The sequence below is a fragment of the Bacillus rossius genome, chromosome 11 (assembly GCF_032445375.1).
Source record: "Bacillus rossius redtenbacheri isolate Brsri chromosome 11, Brsri_v3, whole genome shotgun sequence".
In the NCBI taxonomy this organism is placed as follows: domain Eukaryota; kingdom Metazoa; phylum Arthropoda; class Insecta; order Phasmatodea; family Bacillidae; genus Bacillus; species Bacillus rossius.
Window position 1 is genome coordinate 26,336,213 of NC_086338.1, and position 19,995 is coordinate 26,356,207.

General features: G+C 35.1%; 1 protein-coding gene across 5 annotated transcripts in view; it reads right to left on the reverse strand.

Annotated features, from left to right (window-relative positions):
- Positions 1-2,869: 2,869 nt before the first annotated feature.
- The window catches only part of LOC134536713 (heterogeneous nuclear ribonucleoprotein L), a 204,046-nt gene continuing 186,920 nt past the window's right edge, over positions 2,870-19,995 (reverse strand). For all 5 annotated transcript variants that reach the window (XM_063376583.1, XM_063376585.1, XM_063376587.1 and 2 more), the window contains one exon: positions 2,870-5,782. In XM_063376583.1, coding sequence (XP_063232653.1) covers positions 5,670-5,782 — 113 coding nt within the window. In that variant the 3' untranslated portion in view covers positions 2,870-5,669. The remainder of the gene's footprint in view (positions 5,783-19,995) is intronic.

The window sequence follows — 19,995 nt, forward strand, 5'->3', positions numbered from 1 at the left end:
AATTTTTGAGGTTTTTTTGGCGGGACTTTTTTTTCCGCAAAAAATGGAAAATTTGGCAAATTTTGGTAAATTTGAAACTCAAGGTCATCCAAGAGGGCCGCCGTGACATTAGAGCAATCGGTCATTGACCCGGTTCCAGCTCCACAACCCTGAATCCTGGCGCAGGACCGCCATTTACTTTAGGTGCCACTTGTTTCTCCTTTTGTGCAAAATTCATAACTACATGATTAATTTTTATAAATCACAAATTCCATCAAGATCATGAATATTTCTGCATACAAGTCACTGACAGTGCAGATTACATAGGCCAACGAAGCCAATGCTCGTGAATCGTGGGACAGTTCATTACCTTCTACAGAGAGCTGCATTATTGCTGATTCCTCAAACAGTGTAAAACATGCAATCATTTTAAAATCCTTGCTACAGCAAAAGTATCAAACACTTGGCTACAGCTCTAGGAGGCATGGAAGGCTTGTGATATTTATCATTTACAGAAAATCCAGACATGGTGCCACCTAACAAGGCCAGGACTCATTCAGTGATAGTTCTCGATGACATGTGTGAGGAACAAGGGATCATACAACATATTTTTAAGGGCTAACACGAAAATGTGAAAATGTTGACTGCTTTTACCTGGGTCAAATCTATGGTAGAATACCTTAACATCTGCTTCGAGATAACTCAAATATTATTAAACTTTTTAACATGGGCTTACTTAGTTCAACTCATGCTTACAATCATTATGTATTTCTTATCATAAAGGATTATCCCATACAAAAAGGTAGGAAGGTATCTTTGCGATATTGATTAGTTTATAGTTGTGAATCACTGAAGGATTGACAACAGCATATCAAAATTCTGAGGGGGCCCTCTGAAACATCAACATGATAAACATCTCATGATCTTGATGGAAATTTTTTTAAAATCAGAATACTTTTAAAACCGGTGGGCATGCATAAGGATTCTGATGAAGGCCAATCTGTTGAATAGTTCAAAAGTCCAGTTTGTACACCAATCCCTCACTTAGCACATCTCCAAATTGCGGGAATTTATTTAAGCGTGATTGAAATTTACAGATGTGCTATTCAATACTGGGGCAGTAAAATTAACATTAGCACAAATCGCCACAGCCCAAAAAAAATACTTGGGCATCATGCCACGGATCTGCTTCAACTCAGTTAACAGATGTACCATGACATACCATTAGCTATATGAGGGGGGAAGAGTTGGCAGGCATGTGACTATGCTATCAGCTGTTGTAGAAACAGCAACTATAAAAGATAGTTGTGACTAAGACCAAACGTTTATAAGTCTGTGTGTATGCCACCGTGTCATACTGTTGTCGCCCGACCACAGATCGGGCTGTGATGAACTTCAGTCTAGCCAGTGGAAGGGAACTTGCACGCTCCAACACAAAGCAATGTCTAGCTATGTCTGCTGGTAACTTTACGTGCACAAGCACCTACAGTTGGAATCATAGCAGAATCATGACTTCATAGTAAGAGTGTAATGTGTGTTCAAGCATTCGAGACAAAACTAGAAGTATTATGGCATGCATAATGTCATTAAGGCCACACTTATGTTGGTTGTTCTTTAGTTTTTAGCAAGTCCATTTGTACACACAATCTTACGAAATAAGGACTATTAAAACATTTACGTAAGTCTGATGCTGTTGGTCGTACTAGCTGGAATATATTCACATAGAAAAGGTTTTTTAAACAAATGATGCAATGGAAAAAAATCACGGTCTTGACAAGATTGGTGTGAACAAAACGGTGAGACACGAATAAGCACTTTAATTTTAAAAAATTAAAATTATGTAAATATCTGAACAGTTATATCGTCTTCACTGCCAGTAAAGGATGGATTGGAAAGTTCGTGGAAAGGTACGTGACTATTTGAAGGTCATGTCTAGGCGGGCAAGCCAACCAGCTGACTGAAGATAACTATCTCTCGTTACACGGTGTCATATGTCATACAAAGTATTCAATGGTAGGCTTATAAAGATAAATGGTGTGACACATTTATTATTTAGTATTATTCTACGCATTAAGTCAATTAGCCTTGCTATTTACGAAGACTTATGCTTCAGAATATATGATTTCAGATATCACAAACAGTTATAGGAATGCATTAGTAGTGCTAAGTGAGGGATTAATGTACTTGCAAATCTCTACATTCAGGGACAAAATATATATGGTGTGTCAAGTCGTTTACGTTCTCAAATCTCCAATAACAATTGCTGATAATCCTCCATGCAAGCAATTATGAGCAGTCCTATTATCAAGAGAACTACACCACGGAAACCAAAATACTTCACTCGTGTGCCACAAGTGCATCAGATGGCAAAGCACAGAATACCTGGAATTTAAATTGCATGTTTTCACTGCAAAGAGGAACTAAAAATGAACTTTGCACTCTCTTATTATAATAAGATGAGCAATGTTAACACTTGTTTTGGCATCAAGGGAAGGTCATGGATACAATTATTGGGGATCATTAATATTCCAAGACATCTGCCTATAAATTGAACATTTCAATACACGTTTCTTTCTTCATAAAATACTAAACACTTAACAAGAAAAGAAAAATTTAATTTCCCACATTGAGTGTTGGGGTTAGGTCATAATTAGTCCACATTTAAATAACAACATATTAGAAATAACTTATATTCTCCCAGGAAAAATGAAGGGTAATAACTAATATGTCTTTAAATATATGAGAGTAATTATTTTATCAATAGGCTTAATCATTCTTTAGGCACTAGGTGAAAATTTTAAAATTCCTGAACTTTCAACCTCACTTAGTTCAACCTCCTAAAACTAAACACTACATTTAAGTACAATCAATAATAAAACATACAACAGAAAAAAGTTTACATTTGGCAATGCCACTTTATTTACATAAACCTACCTATGGTCAACTGATACACTTTACATATACAAGTTGTGCAGTCAACTTAAAACTATTCACTGAAACATTTTTATTTGAAAGAAAAACACATTTCAACAGTTACTACTGTCAATATTTTAGTTCACCTGAAAATTTAAATTGATGTTCTCTACAATAAAAAGTACCCACTGCATAAATAAAACCTTGCAAACACATTCACCACCTCGCACAACAGAGTTGATACACACAGCACTCCCCTCTTCTCTCTTCAGGAAAGGGAAAAAAAACCCTTGCATCAAAATTGTCCATAATTCAACAAATATTCCCAATGAATAATAAATTTGAACATCTGTTAACATACCGATTGTAGTATAATAATACAAATGCTCTATACTGAACATTATAGCAGCAGTATTGAAAGGTTGCGCAAAAACTTAGAAGAAAATTAAGTATGCAGTGGTTTTCACAATCCTACATTCTCTTAGTTCAGTAGCAGGTTCATAATTGACTTTCATAGCTCTTTGTAAATGTTAAAATTACTATTGCCCTATCACTTTCAATGTCTACTTGCAAGGAAAGATTGTGTTTGCTACATTCAAAACTACTGCAATCCACAAATGTTACACTTAATTACCTTACCTAAAAGTTACTGGACAGTAAGTTTATACTACTCAGTAAAGAGAGAGAGAGAGATAATATACAATAATTTAGTTTAAGCTAATGATATACAAACATTATCTGGTTTAAAGGGTATATTTTCATACATTTCTTTCTTTTCAAACTGCACGCTTTCACACTTACATTTCTGAAAACTTGAACCATTTTTGGTTGACACAAAAGAGGCGTGAGATGACTCACCAAAGAATTTTCACCAAAAAACCACTCACTTAGCTAAGAGCCTATTTTCTACTATAACAGTTACCAGCTTTGTTAAGATCTACTTTGTATTACAAGTTAATGCCAAATACACAAGAATACAAGAGATGACTTGAAATTTTACAACCTACTTATTTTCAACAAACACATAAGCAACAATTTGAAAAATAAAAAAAGTATATGTGAACATAAATATACCTCGCTCACCAAAAACTCACGAGAATTTAAAATCCATTCCCAGTAAAAAAAAAAATACAGTTGAGAATAAATGGTATGATAACAGTGAACTCAAATCACTCAGCAAATCTCAAACACTATTTAACCCCACCATGAGAACCAAGACAAAATAAATTTTAAAGTAATGCATTCAACCATTTATCCACAAGTAATTGTATCCTTAAACTGGCAGGAATAGCAAAACTGGTGTTCATAACCTCCTTAAATTATGAACTGCACTCCAGTGAAAACAATACATCATTTCCAGAAGAAGAATCTTATTTTAGCATTACCCAAGTCAATACGACATCAAACAGAGAAAACACACTGTAAACCATGTTACTGTAGTGTGCGTCAGGGAAGGTGTCTGACTACGCTGTCACGACGAGAAAGAAAATGGCCACCATCAGCAGCACAGTATGATACGCCAATTTACCACAATAATGTGTCCCGTTGCGCATTAAGCAAACTGAGTAGTACAAAAATCAAATTCCCAAGGATTATCACTCACTGTAAAAATAAAAGATTACAAATTTTTTTAACTAAAACTAACCATACGAACTAGGAGAAACTCTTACGTGATTCTAAACTAACTACCCTTCTAATCAAAAATTAAAAATATTCTAACCATATATTATTATCCTTAGTTGTCTAAACACCTACCATGATACTGTTAGCTATTACCTACTGTCTTTATACGATAATAAATATGACGACGAGGAGAAAGGGCCCAACACACACTTGGCAGACAAATTCTGTGAACATGGAATACAAGCGCAGTGAAACATGGAATACAAGCGCAGTGAACCAGGAGGAAGACCAAGGAGTGCAGAAAGAAGCAAACTTAATACAATCAAATACAACACATCAACATCCAACATGTAAAAAACACCAATGACACCATTTAAAAATTTCAGGAATGACACTTGAAAATAGCATTTCATCCTTATGTTTAACCTACGTTTAGTTAGTATATTTAAGCACTATACTGATATGTTTTAGAGTTACCCTGTGATCTAGCTCACACAAGGATTTGACTAAATCGGATGTTGACACGCCTAACTGCGCTGTTGGCCTTCCTTCGTTCTGAACGCTGCTCACATGGCATATAGCTTCTTCAAGAGCAAGCAAATACATTCAGCCTAATCTCTCCCATCCCATGTCTTTATTAATGGTCTCCGTAAACAATATTGGTCGCCTCACCCACACACAATGAAAATGTCACCAAGTAAATGTTCAAAACCAGCCACACTCATAAACGCAACAACTTGGCATATTCAAATTAAACAAAAAAAAAGGGCCAGCCAAGATACAGTACAGATCTTGCTACCAAGGATGCTACGAAATAGTACTATTTTTTAATATTGTAATTAGTTTGTATAAAAACCTAACTTAAATTAATCCAGCACTTACATAAAAACTAAGCAAATGTTTTAAACAAATCAAGAAATGATTATTTATTTAAAAATACTTTTACACAATAAGATGAAGGTAAAAGAGTACAAAAAAAAGTACTTCACCACTTATAAGTTAACACATGCTAAGAAACTAATGATACTGTAATTACTACAACATTAAAACACTGAAATGTCATAAGAGGAATTTTGTTACAGCAGTCGACAATAAAACAAGACAAATGAGGATCAAGTAGCCAGAACTGGGGTGACATTGTGTGTGTAGCCGGCCTACTCGTCTTCATCTTCGTCCTCCTGCATCTCGTTCTTGGGGTGACGCATGGTGTTGGGGATGGACCGCGAAGATGAGAAGCAGAGTTTCATGATGTACGGGAACTTCCCGGCTGCAACACAACACCCACACTCCGTCACCGCCACTAACCCGGATCCACTGCCAAGCAACTACAGCTCAGTACAAGCTTCAAACAAATAACTACAAACATCTTTCAAACAACTTTCATCGTAAATAAAGACAGACAATACATATATCCATAGAATATTATTTGATCTAAAAAATACTAAAAAGGTGTAAAAAAAAACCTGTTTTCGAAACAAAAAGATCAATTAAAGACAAAGTCATGCATCATTCAATCACCACAGTGAAACGACATATTTGCACTTTCAAAAGAACTTCCTGAATTTTTTTTTAAATTTGTGGGAGCTAGGGGGATCGGTTACTGCACTGCGTGCTGCTTTGGTACTTGATGCATTCATAAAATATAATCAGAGCTGGGTGAGATTGGGAATTTTTGTAAATACAGCAGTCAGCAGCACCAGACATGTTACTGTAGTTAGTCTAAACCACTGTGGCTGCAGTTTTGAAAATTAACTTCTCAAAGTGCAACTTCTTTGCTGAGGAGCCTACAATTTTCAAGTGTTACAAAAATTCTGATTGCACGAAGGAAAAGTTATATACATGGTGGGGAAACTGGTAGAGGAGAGGAGAGTGCATCAGCAGTGATGCTACTCCATCGCATGCACTAGCGGTCAAATGGGAAGACAGCCAATTAATAGGGACTAGAAAATTTCGCGATCACAAAATTTTCACGAATTCGCGCGAAATTAAGTGCAAAACGCGAAAAATACCTTTAGTTGCGAAAAAACGAAATTTCTACGAATTTTAACAAACTATGCACGAAAAGGTTTATTTATTATAAATTTAGTATCATAATCATAAAAATAAGTCGCAGTCACACGCATCGAAGCAATTCACAAACAATATGTTCGTTTGAATAAAAAAATGTAAGGAAATAAATGTCCTAACCAAAAAAAAACATGAAGGGTAAAACTTATAATTAATTGTTATTATGTATTATAATAATTTGCGATGCTAATCATTGCTAAGTAATTTACGATTTTCTATTTATTAACATCCGCTTTAATATGAAACACTTAACGTGACGTCGATTCATTTTAATTAAATAAAAGTCCGCCAGTGTAAACCATTCCTTTCGCCAGTCATCGCAGCCATTTTTTTTGCTGCTATAGCCTACGGATAACGCTCCTAGCCAGTAACTTAAATTCATGATTAAAATTAACACGCCATTGAGTGGGACTTTGGGACGTAATTACGGAGAACATAACAATAAAATTACTTAATACATCGGGCAAAAAGTGACGGTAAAAAAAGATAAAATTATTTACATGGAGACTGCGGGGGATATAAACACTTTTATTTTTAATTCCTTGGGATCCACGGAAGAAAAAAAAAAAAATATCTTGAAAGAGAATAGTTTTCACTGGTGTGCAACTGCTGCTGTCGTCATGTTCACTTTGGCTTCTACTCCGACGGGCAAATCGGCAAGTTAACAAGATTATTAATTGGATAGTGACTAGTGAGTGAGTAAAAATGCGGAATAAATTAAGTGCAAGGGATCGAGCATTTCAGTATAAGAAGGAGGGGTTTTACTGTACAGATAATAGCACGGTTATGTGTAAGTTTTGCAACACAAAAGTTTCGTGGGATCGAAAAGACACGATTGAAAAACATTTAAAGTCGGCAAAACACGTGGCGTCATTAGCAGCAACAAAAGAAGAGACTACAAAACTACAAACATCAGTTGCATCATGCTTTAATAAAGTTGTCAAAGACAAAAAATCGGCAGATTATCTTGGAAAACGTGTCACAGAAACATTTGTAAAGGCTAACATACCACTTGAGAAACTTAACAATGAACACATGGTGAACTTCATGAATGAATTTATTGAAGGTAAGTAAAAATTCAGATATAACAGGTCTATTGTAGTTTGCGATACCGGACTGTTTTTAATGTACTTGAACTAACCAATCATCCCCACTACAATTAACTTTTTTTTAAAAGTAGCTGACCTAACCTAACAAACTTTTCATTTTGTTTTCAATACCTGAACGAGTGTAGTACTAACCTAGGAAATAAAATGTTTTCCTGAACTACAAATGTCCAGTATTGTAAATTGCAATTGACCCAATATACAACAGTTAACTTGAAGTACATCGTTATGCCAGTAAACTATGCTAATGGTAGTCTTAATTTTGAGGAAATTTTTTTTTCAGGATCTGGCGCATTGCCTTGTGTAAAGACTTTGCGAGAAAAGCACCTTCCCAGATTAAATATGGAAAGGGAAGAAAACATCAAGGAGAAGGTCAAAGGAAAGCACCTTGCGGTATGCTGCGATGAAACAACAGACAAACAAGGTCGGTGTGTTTTCGTTATAATCTTCAAGATTATAGAAGCCAGTCACCAAGTTGAAATTGTAATAGGTGATGTCCACATTCTTGAAACAGCTGATGCAAAAAGTTGTTCAAGAGCTATTCTTGATTCTTTGAACAAATATAACATTAGCTATGACAGTGTCCTGGCCTTAGTATCAGACTCAGCCCGATACATGGGGAAGTGTTTTGACACACTTACCAACTTGATGTCGGACAATGTTGTAGTGATTCAGTGTTGGGCGCACAAACTCAATCTGATTTTGAATGTTCTGGGAAAGCACCTTCCTGAACTTCAAAATGCCACTTCCAAAATCAAGAGTGCGTTCCTGAACACTCGAAAGAGAAAGCATCTGTTCCGGCAATTTCTGGATGATAAATATGAAGCTGGAAGGGTTCCACTGTTCCCAGTGCCAGTCCTCACGAGATGGTCTTCATGGTACGAGTCTGTAGCCTATGTATCCGACTACATAGAAGCTATTGTTGAGTTCATGAAGAGTGACGACATAGCATCAGTTAGCAATGTTGGAGTTCAGTATTTGGCAAGTTTGTCACAGGAACAGGTCCTTAATGTTAAGGTGCAGGCTACCTTCATCAAAGAAACAGCAAAGGGAATTGTTGACTTGACGAAGTTGTTGGAAGGGTCGTCATATCCTTGTAGCAACATTTTGTGTGGTAACCTACGCAAAGTTGAGCAAGTTTTGCAGCTTGCTGAAGCAGGAAATTTTGGTGAAGAAACATGTTTAGCACTGCAGTCGTGTGGGAGAGATGTTGCAAAAGCTCAGGTTAAATCTGCCTTAGTAAAAGCTGCATCACATGGATACACTAAGCTGCTAGCTTTAATTTCAAGTGATCCTGCAAGTCATCTTTATTCTGAACTGAGTGTTTTTGACCCTGCACAGATTTTAATTACGGAAGTAACAAAAGATCTTGGTAAAAAATTGAAGAAAATGGCATTGTTCAAGGACTGCGATGAAAGTCAATTGCTTCAAGGCTATAAAGAGCTTCAGTTCTTGGTGAAGAAACAGTTAAGAGACAAAAGTGATGCATCACTGGATTTGATTGCAATATTATTGTCTCTTTCTGTAAATCATTCAGAATTTTCTAAGGGTGCTTTGAAAAGTGTATGGTTGCCATGTGCAAATGCAGACTGCGAACGATTTTTTTCTAAGTACAGTTATGTTCTAAGTGACCAACGACAGCGTCTTAATGCTGAAAATGTAGCTATTCTCAGTGAAATCTATTTTGAAGGTTGAACACTGTTTTAGTGTGCTAGTTGTATGCCATGTCTATGTGTTTAGTGTTACATATGAATTCAACTTTGCAGCTGTAAATATTATATTGTGTTTTATGATCTGTGACAAGCAGGAAACTGTGAATTTTTTTGATAAGAGCATTACTAACAAATATAGAAGCTAAAATTATGTACAGATATGACGATAAGTAAATAATAATTTCCTCATTGTAAAGGCTTTAAGAATGTTTTTACAAGTATCTCTGTATCAATATATAATGTTCATATTAATTTTGACTGTTAATTTTGGGAATCCACAAAAAAACCACATTGGTGAAAACACCGAAATGAAAACACCGCTTTTAAGAATTCAAACCACTGCTTTTTGCACTTTCAAAACGACGACATTTTCCAGTCCCTACCAATTAAAAAAAAAAGGGGGCGGGGGGGAAGTTAGGTATGTAGTGTAGCATGCTATAAGTTGTAATGGCCAAAAGGGGAGACGGCATGGGAGAGGTAGAAATGACGAGCAGTGATGCTATGGAATTCTCACAATGCTGCGTATGTTTGTTTACTTTTCAGTTTTTTTTAACGGCTATGATTAACACCACCATATATATTTTATTTAAAGAATCTACAATTTATTTATTTTTGTGGAAGAGTGATTGATTTGTGCAATTATTTTTCTTAAGTATCATTCATTTCCCATATAATACGATCAAATGTTTAGGTTCTGCTATTTTCTCGATAACAAGTACAATGTTGCCAAAACCTTAGTTCTGCGTATAAATTGTCTTTCAAAATGGAAGAAACCATTATTTGTTCAAAAATAACTGTACTTATTTGACAGGAATACAAAGCTAGTCAATGTGTAAAATCTCTTTTAGACACATTTTCAATTATCTGCACCATCGGCACTGTGTGCAGGTTGGTATCATGCCTGTACAATGAGCACACTTTTCTTGTGCTGAGTAAACTACATTTGATAGTCTGCACTCTTTCGTGGTGTGTATTATGACGATAGTTATAGAAATGCTACATTATTTCGGTCTCGCATTTGGGTCACTGTTTTTGTTGACACTTTAAATAGATACAAAATAATATTTTTGTTACATAAAATTTATTTACTAGCTTTGTGGAGTACAATAAAACTGATATGAAATGCAAAATTAGAATATTGGTTTAAGTGTTAATTCTCTTTTGGAAACTTTTTAACACCTCTATTTTGTATGTTTTTATTCAACCTTACACACCAGAACCCCGATTTCACGAATACATTCTCAGGAACCGCCAAATATATACCGAACTTTATCATTAAAATATAAATAATCAGAATTAATTACAATGAAAGCTTATAAAAATGCCATTTTTTAACACACAGTGTACGATTTGTGTGGGTTTAAATACTTTATATTATGTTCCTAAAAGAAGAACAAAAAAATTCTGAAATTCTCTTGAACTAGGTAAACTTTGTTTCTTAGTCACACAGCAGTATTTCTGCTGGAAAAATCACAAACTTCGAAATTTCTTTGATGGAAAAATATAACAGGGCCGTACAAATATTTATTTATTTTTGCCGTAACTGCAACCATTTTAAAAGAAGAAAGAAAATAAATTGAGGAGTGACTTCCTCCACTTACGGCTAATTGCCAGCAATCATAACACACATCTTATTTCTCAAATCAGCTCGGGAGCTTCGCCAGATATGAGCGCTCAAAAATGACAGTAAGTGACAAAGTTTGTAGGCATGTCAAATAGTTTTTCAATTAAGCTCTTTTCAACTTACCAGACAAACAAATAATCCGTGATGACTTTCAAAAAATTCACAGGTTTTCACACTAAAATGTACAGCGTGTTCAAATGAACATGTTTGCCATTACAGCGGAGTGAATTTTTAACTGCGAGCTGTTAAAGATTAAATTATAAAGCTGACAAGTGGAAGCACAAGGAAATGTAAGACAGGAAATTCTTCCAGCCTATCAACCAGGCACTGAGCTAGTCTTGTCTGACCAGTAGTACTTCTGTTGCTCTTTTCACACCTCCTTTATTTCTCTTGTAAATATTGGATACTGGCGTGTTCTTGTGACGGAATAGGTAGGAGAAAAGTATCAGTGGTGGCAAAATACAGTAGAATCTCTTTTTCAAGTACCCGGGATTTGCATTTTCCCATAGTTAACGTATTTTTTTTATTTGCACCATCATTTCCCCTATAGTATTAATGCATTATTTTCCCGCTATTTGCGGAAGCATTTTCCGTATTTTACGTTGCAACAGCGCAGCATCTGTGAGAATACCATCAGAAAAAGTTCAGAAAGGACACTATAAAATAAAGTGATTATTATCATTAGAACATATTTCTAATACGTCCATGCACGTACTCGCGACACCTTCATTTGTTATTATAAACAACCTTCACTTTGAAATTTTATTCGGTGCCACGGTAAACTATACGGTCAAACGTCTAAACACAGTAGAACCTCGATGATACGTTCCCGTTTCATACATTTTCCCGTGTCATACGCCGATTAATTTTGGTCCCGCCGAAAGTACTATATTTACAATGGTTTACTTTCCCGGAACATACACTTATAAAATCACGAATTTCCCGTTTCATACGTTTTTACAAAGCGGAAAAGTCTTAAAATTCACAAATTTTTTTGTTATATTCCTCCTGAAAAAATACGTTTTAATGCTTTTATTTTGAAAAACGTTCATTGTTTACCTTTGCAAACGTAAGAAAATTACTTTATCGCACCATAGATATGGATGGCATCAGGAAGACTGTGCACCTCGCTACTAGCATCTATGGCCAACACCAAGCGAGACTAGTGGCGCAAATTAGCAATGATTATGAAAATGGTCAACGCGCTTTACCAAGGCACGGATCTCATATTTTGTGCATTCATTAATCTTTGAACTGAATATAGCCGTTTGTTATTGTTTTCATATGATCGGATTTTTTTGTATTGTACGTTTCTCAAGTTAACATTTTATTGAAAATTGTTCTGTTGCATAAAGTTGTTTGTAAAATGAAACAAACAAGCAAAAATTTCTGATTTTCTTTTTACAATAGCCTAATTTTTTTAATTTCTATTTTAGGCTTGGTGACCTTTCCCCCCTCCAGGAAAGGACTGCTTTACTTGGTTATGGACTGTATTTTACATTTCTGGTGGTTTTATTATATGTATATATAATGATGAATTCATATCTTTCATTAATATAATGCAATTATTTACACATTATGTATTTAAGTTTAATCAATTATTGTGCTGGTATGCTAGATTGAAAAAAAATCTTATTATTGCCATTCCCTTTTCATACACTTTCCCGCATCATACACCATTTTTGTGCCCTCCGTTGAAAAGTGTATGATAGGGGTTCTACTGTATTCTGTGATATGCGGAAACGATAGGTAAAGTTAAAACAAAATGTGCCATTCGTTTAAATATTTATACATAAATTTATATACAGCGAAACCCCTTATTTACGTTACCGTTATTTACGTTTTCCCGTTATTTGCACTATATTCTTCAGGTCCCATTTAGTTCCCATTTAATCCAATACAATACTTTCACGCGAATTACGTCTCAAAAATCGAATCCATCGCGCTATTTACGTCACGTAACAACCATAGTAGGCCTAAAAACATTGTGAAAAACGTAACTTTTATAGTCGGCAGTGAACATTGTAAATCGCAAAATATACATATTTTATAACATGAAAAGTTGCTTTTATTTCTAAACATATAATAATTTAAGCCTAGGCGTGTAAAAGTCCGAGTAATTATAGCAGGAGACAATCTAAAATGTACCAGGGAAAAACGTGAACTCACGAATGTATAAACGTTCTGATACTATATTTATGTCACAACTTAGCCGAAATACTGGTACGAGACATAAACTTCACAAGATAAAATGAGCGGAGTCTTGGTAACTGTTTTATACGTATTTTATAATTTCGGAAGTATTGTACAGTTGACGCATATTTTTTAAACTAACCATTTATTTCTGGCGATCGTAAATAATTAATTATTGGTATCAAGAAATCAAGATGAACGTAAACTTGAACACGTCACGGCAGCGAGAAAACTGGTGCGTATACCAATAAACTGGTATTAGAACTGGACAAAACTGATACACAGGAGGTGGAGCTTATATTTTTTTCCGCTAAGCTCGTATCTATTGGCTGGCTGCTGATGGAACGTCACGAATCTGGGCGGAGCGTTGAGTAAGTTATACTGCGCATGCGCAGCTCTGAGAACAGAGAGAGCCAGCAGGCGCGCTGTAACAGCTGATTGAGTACGTTGACCTTTCTCCACGCACGGCGCGCTATATTGACGATGAATTTACAATTTGCGGGCCTTTTTTTTTAAATTTTTTTACCGTAGTGCAATGCGTATGTGTAATGTAGCCCGTATTTGTTATGAACGCTGCAGGATGCGACTGTATTTTAATTAACTTTAACGTATTTCTTACTTTTCCCTTTATTTACACTATCGTGCTTTTTACACTTTTTTACTTTGTCCCCATGAAAAGTGCAAATAAGGGGTTTTGCTGTACGTACTTTAAATTAAAAGTTATAGACGTGATTACTGAGCGTATACTAAAATTATTCAAAGAAAATTAATTCCAGCAAAAATGGCGTCTTCCTCTGTGTGGTCAAGCTCGTTTCACTTCAATGGTTAGTTGAAGGTAAGTTTTTCTTGGCAACTTAATATTAGTGATTTAAAATTATAAAATGGCCGTTTGTGTTAGCAATATAAATAAAATTCGGAAATCATTTATAAAAATATAAATGTTATTTTATAATTAATAAATTATTTTGTATTAACAAATTCACAAAAAAAAAAAAGTTTCTGGAAGCAGTTGGCAGTAGTGAATTCCAAACATGGCAACGATGACGATACTGCTACGTTTTTTTTCCAATTCATAACAAGTGATAGGTTAGTTTTATTTAAATTTTTGCCCCAAATCTGATATAAATAATTTGCTAGTACGGGAGTATTCATGATGTCCAAAAAAAGTGTAAGAAAAACTCTCACAATAAAAGAAAAACTGGACATTTTGAGACGCTATGATGCGCACGTGGGTATCCAAGTTTCTCTTGCTAACCAACTAAGATTTAGTGTTCAACACTGAACACGATTTTGAGAAACCGCAAAGACAGTGGAAGAAAATTCTGTTAAATGTGGGGCAGCGACCGCGAATAAGCGAAAGTATGTACGTACATCAAATTGAGATTTTGAAAAAGTGGTTTACTGAAGCACGATCTGCAAATATTCCCATCAGTGGTGTTTTACTTCGTGAGAAAGCACTGCAAATAGCTGATAGGTTAGGAATCAAAGATTTCACTGCATCTAATGGCTGGATTTGCAGATTCAAAGAAAGAAATAATGTTGTGTTCAGTACGTACAATCTGTGGTGAAAGTAAAAGTGTGAACACTCAAACTGTTGAAACCTGGAAAACTGAGCAGTTATGTCATCATCTCTTGGACACTATACGCATCAAAGGATGTATTTAATGCAGATAAAACTGGACTGTTCTATGGTGTTATGCCAAGCAAAACACTCAGTTATAAAGGAGAACGTTGCCATGGAGGAAAAAACAGTAAATTACGACTTACCGTTCTTCTTGCGACAAATGCTGATGGCAGTGAAAAGCTGCCACCATTTGTAATTGGTAAAAGTAAGAATCCCATATGTTTTAGGTAAGAATCCCATATGTTTTAGGAACATAAAAACACTGCCCACAAAGTATTCATCAAACTTGAAGGCTTGGATGACTAGTAGCATTTTTGAGTCTCAGCTACATGCTCTGGATGCAAAAATGGGAAGCCAAAAGCGTAAAATTGTCCTTTTTATTGACCAGTGTCCAGCACATCCACATCACAGAGCTGAGGAACGTAAAGTTGGTCTTTTTTCCTGCTAACTGCACCAGCCACCTGTGGCCTTTAGACTTGGGCATAATTCATGTGTTCAAGGTAAACTACAGGAAAAGGTTGGTGCAGAAAGCTCTGTGCATGCTAGAATCTGGAAAAGACCCCACCACCTTGAAGTTCAATGTTCTTGATGCACTTCACAACATTGCTTATTCGTGGAACAAGGTACAGCCAGAAACTATAGCTAACTGTTTCAAGAAAGCTGGATTCTTTTCTTCTGGAGTGACTGCTGTTGAAGAGTTATCCAGTAATGATCAACTTGATGAAGTGGAAAAACTGCAAGCTGGTGTGTCATTTAGTGACTTTGTAGAAGTAGACAGTGATGTTGTAACAGAAATTGAAGACTAAAATGACATCGTCGACAACCATCTGACAGAAAATGCTTCTGTTGACTGTCAAGACAGCGAAGAAGACGAAGATGGCGAAGAACCTATTCCAACGCAGGCAGAAGCAATTCAGGCAGTGTGTACCTTAAAAAAATTTGTGTCTAGTTTCAATAATGCTGAAGACCTTATTCCGACCCTGCACAAACTTGAGGTGGACATAGAGCACTTGTGCAGACTCCGTTCAAAACAATCGCACATCTCAGACTTCTTCAAGAAGCTTTAAGTAAGATTGATTGTATTTGACTACGTGTGATATTGAAGGTAATTACTGTATAGTAACAATTTTTATTAACAATTTTGTTTAAAGTGCTGTTAAGGTTGTCTTTGTTTTACTGTCTGAGATAATGAAGTGCTTATTACAGTAGAGCTTCATTATAAAGAACACGAAGGGACCAAAATTATGGCAGTTTGTTATAATGAAGTTCTTTATACCGAAATCACAATGATTGCCTGTTTAGGGGTTTTGAACATAACTCGATCTTGTTAAAAAACAAAGTAGAAAATCTAATACCAATATGAGTGTACAAGCATCAATTACTTTAACAGCTATACTTTGGGATCAAGATACATACTACATACATACATACATACATACTAGTATGTATATGTACAATACAGAAATACGTAGGTAAGTTGTTTGCCAAAGCAGTAAGCCTACCTTTGGAATCAAGACAAGTTGTTTGCAAAAATGCTGTAATAAATCAAAAATATAAAATTTAAAAGTTAGGAATTTTTTTTTACATTTTATTGTCTTCCAAACTGGATCGCTGGGTGAGAATTGTGGATAATGTTGATTTGGAGATACCTAACTTTTTAGCCACATCAAGCTTTTTATTTTCTTTATCTACTGCTTTTAACATTTCAAGTCGTTTCCTAGAAGACATGTTCAGTAGTACGGTTTTTTAAACTATAAAAACAAATGCACCCTACACATATTCTACCGATATCCCTGTTAAATACAGCATCCCAATCACATATATTTAAACGACATCTCAAAGATTACCTACTACGAATAGCTCCATACTCTGTCAATGAATTCCTCAGAGCATCTACATAAATTGCTGCATTGTTTTATATTATCATTTTTTATTGTATCATATATTATTGTGTTATAATGTATTTTTTTTATATTGTTTTCTTAGTGTATTATGATGTTGTATTTTATTTATAATGTTGCCGACAAAACCTGGACATATGTACTGTCAAATATAGGACGCTAATAAATGAAATGAAATGAAAATGAAACATGTAAAAATAAGTTATACATGTAGTATAGCCACGTTTCTGGGAAGCCTACAACTCATGTAGTTTCAGTTCCCTGCAAGAATTTGCGAAGATTTCTGAAGTTTTGCGTTTTGGTATTAACGCCAATTCAACCGCTAAATCAGAAGATCAAGCATGTTGTGACTAACCTAACACAACCCTTCGATTTTTTTAATTTCAATTTTTGAGAGAAATCCGAAGTTGCACGAACGTGCTAGGGAACCGAAACTATGTGAGTAGTAGCAAATATTGTAATAGGATAATATGGGAAACTCCGGCCAATTAGCATTGGCGAAGCGCGAGACACCAGACTGCAGCGCATTCTAGCGGCGTGGACTGAAAAAAGCCCCGCGTAATTCAATTTTACGTGCATATTAAAGGCAACATGTTTACACAATTAAGTGCTGTTTTTACCAAAACTAGAAATTCAAACACATTTAATGCTATTATTCATACAGAACTGTTCTCAGGCTTTATTTAAAGGTATGTGTCAAAGATAGATATGTAATTATGTGCAAAATATATTCTATCAAAATAACTGAACAAGTAGTAGGCCTATGTAGTATCTAATTGGTTTTCCAGCTGTTTTATTTTTAAGGAAACAAGAACAACTAGTTTTAGTAACGGAAGTAAATTGTATGTATGAAATTAATTTCTCACCTGAAAATGTGACTGCATTTTAAATAAAAATCCTTAATTAAACCGAAAGAAACTGCTGCAAACAAATCATGTTACAAGAATGGTAAGAAATTATAATAAATAATTACTTTATAATAAGAGACAAAAATATAAAACAAAGGGGTTAAAATTGTGAATGCGCGAAACGCGAAACACTTACTGCGTTGGGTCCGCTGGAAATCTGAAAAAAGACTTTCAGCAGTTAGTAACGTTGTAATTTTTGCAGCCAAACACCGCACAAATATTTCCGGCCATTCTGAATTACTGTTCACATAATAATGTGTTTATTTATTCGCAAATAGAACCATCATCTTATAGCACCAAACACACTTCAATGCCTTTTACCGCCGTTTCCAAAGCGTAGGTTTAGTCCACGCCGCCAGGTTCGCTGAACAACATGTCTCGCATTTTTTTTGTCTGTTTCCCATATTATCCTATTACAATATTTGGTAGTAGGCTACCGCACGTTTCTCAAACAATAAACAAGAAAACGACCAGAGATGTGTGTGTAGCAATACTTTATGATGTAGCACTTCGCATTGGTTAAACACGTCGTGCGAGCATAGAACAAAGAGTAATGTCAGCGAACACCACAATGCAGCGCTTTAGTCGCTACACTAGTTTTGTGCATTAATTTCAACCCTAGTCCATTGCAGTCATCTATGGCGCATATCAAAATAAATAAGATGGCAGTTTGTGGGTGAATGGCGACGATTTTATCCGTTTGTCGTTTACCGTGCCGGGCAGAAAAGTGTTCGTTCAAATGAATATTTATAGAATATTTAAAAAATTTGAAAGAGAAAATTCGTACTAGTGAAATTTTTTTACGTTAAGTTATATGGACGTCTGACGGGACCAAAGGCATAGTTCGTAGTAATGAATTGTTCGCTCTAATGAAGTTCGTTAAAACAGTGTTTTACTGTATTGTGTAAAACTTGAGAATATGTAACATTTGACTTTGTTTAGTGCATACTATCTGCTTATAAAGGTATTTATAACGGTTAAATATTAATTTTAAAAATTTTAGCATTTCCCACTTTTTACATATTCCTGCATTTTACATGTATTTTTTCGGGTCCCTTGAAATATGTAAAAAAGAGGATCTACTGTAAGTGGGGAAAGTGGGCAGAATAGGTGGTTTGCTTGTTTATTTTACATGAGAAATGTCTAAAATATGTTGGCCTATAAAAATACGAGCATTTATTAGTATGTATTAACACTTCAAACGCTGTCCACAACTGGAAGAAGTAACTATTCATGCTACCATAGGAATAACAAGTGTGTATAAAAGGTGGGCACAATTTCGCAGCATGATACGCAGTACCGTACATAAGTTATCTGCCTTCTTCGGCATCGTAGGTCCACAAATTGTCAAATTTGCTGCATGTATTACTTCATGTTTTCGACATCACATTCTTTTTATATACCTACAAGAACTTGCAAAAGGTGATTGATCTTTTTGCAATTTTTTAAAATACTGTTGACAAGGATGATTGCGGGATGTGAAATCTCTAGTGACTACAATTTTCTTTCTTCATAGTCAACTTCCTTGAAATGTTAGTTTTAACTTGCAATGTAATATTATTATGTTTACTTTTGCAGTCATTTAATAACACAACACACACTAAATTCAGGTTATGGCACACGTGTGAACAAAAGAAAATACCAGAACTTATCACCATAGATTATCTAAAATTCTTAATATATTCACTTCCAAAATAAATTTGGTATAGAGTACCTCCCAATAAATTTCAGTTAGCAAACTGGCATATTTTATAGTTTAGGTACTAACATCGCCACTGGAGTTACACTTTTCATCTCGTTTTTCAAACATTTTGCGCTGTAGGATACATACATCTTTGAAAAACATTTGTTACTTGTTGATTATGAAAACATAATTATTTATTTTGAACTTCAGTAGTGAAATTTGTATTAACGGTTTACTTATACTGGAAAACAGCAACTTGAGGGATCAAAACTATTTCATATTAACCGTATTTTGTATTAAAAGTACCTGGGTTTGTGACAGTACTTCACATAAACGGGAATTTTATACTATGTGGATTCGTATTAATGAGGTTTGTCTGTAAATATGTTCCTCCCCACCCCCCCCCTACCCCCCCTGTTAAACTATGTGTTTACAGTAAAGAGTCAGAGAATTCGTGAAAAGGAAAATTGACAATTTTATGATAATGTTTTCAAATTTTATCAGGTGCATAAACACCAACAAAAGCAGTATTTTCAGTTTCAGTTTTGTTAGCACAAGAAGAAATTCCAGAAATATGTTTTGATTTCCCCGACTTTTCCTTGTATTCCCCAACCATTTTTATTTCCCTGCCGTTTCATGGTTTTCTAGTACTGCAGCAACC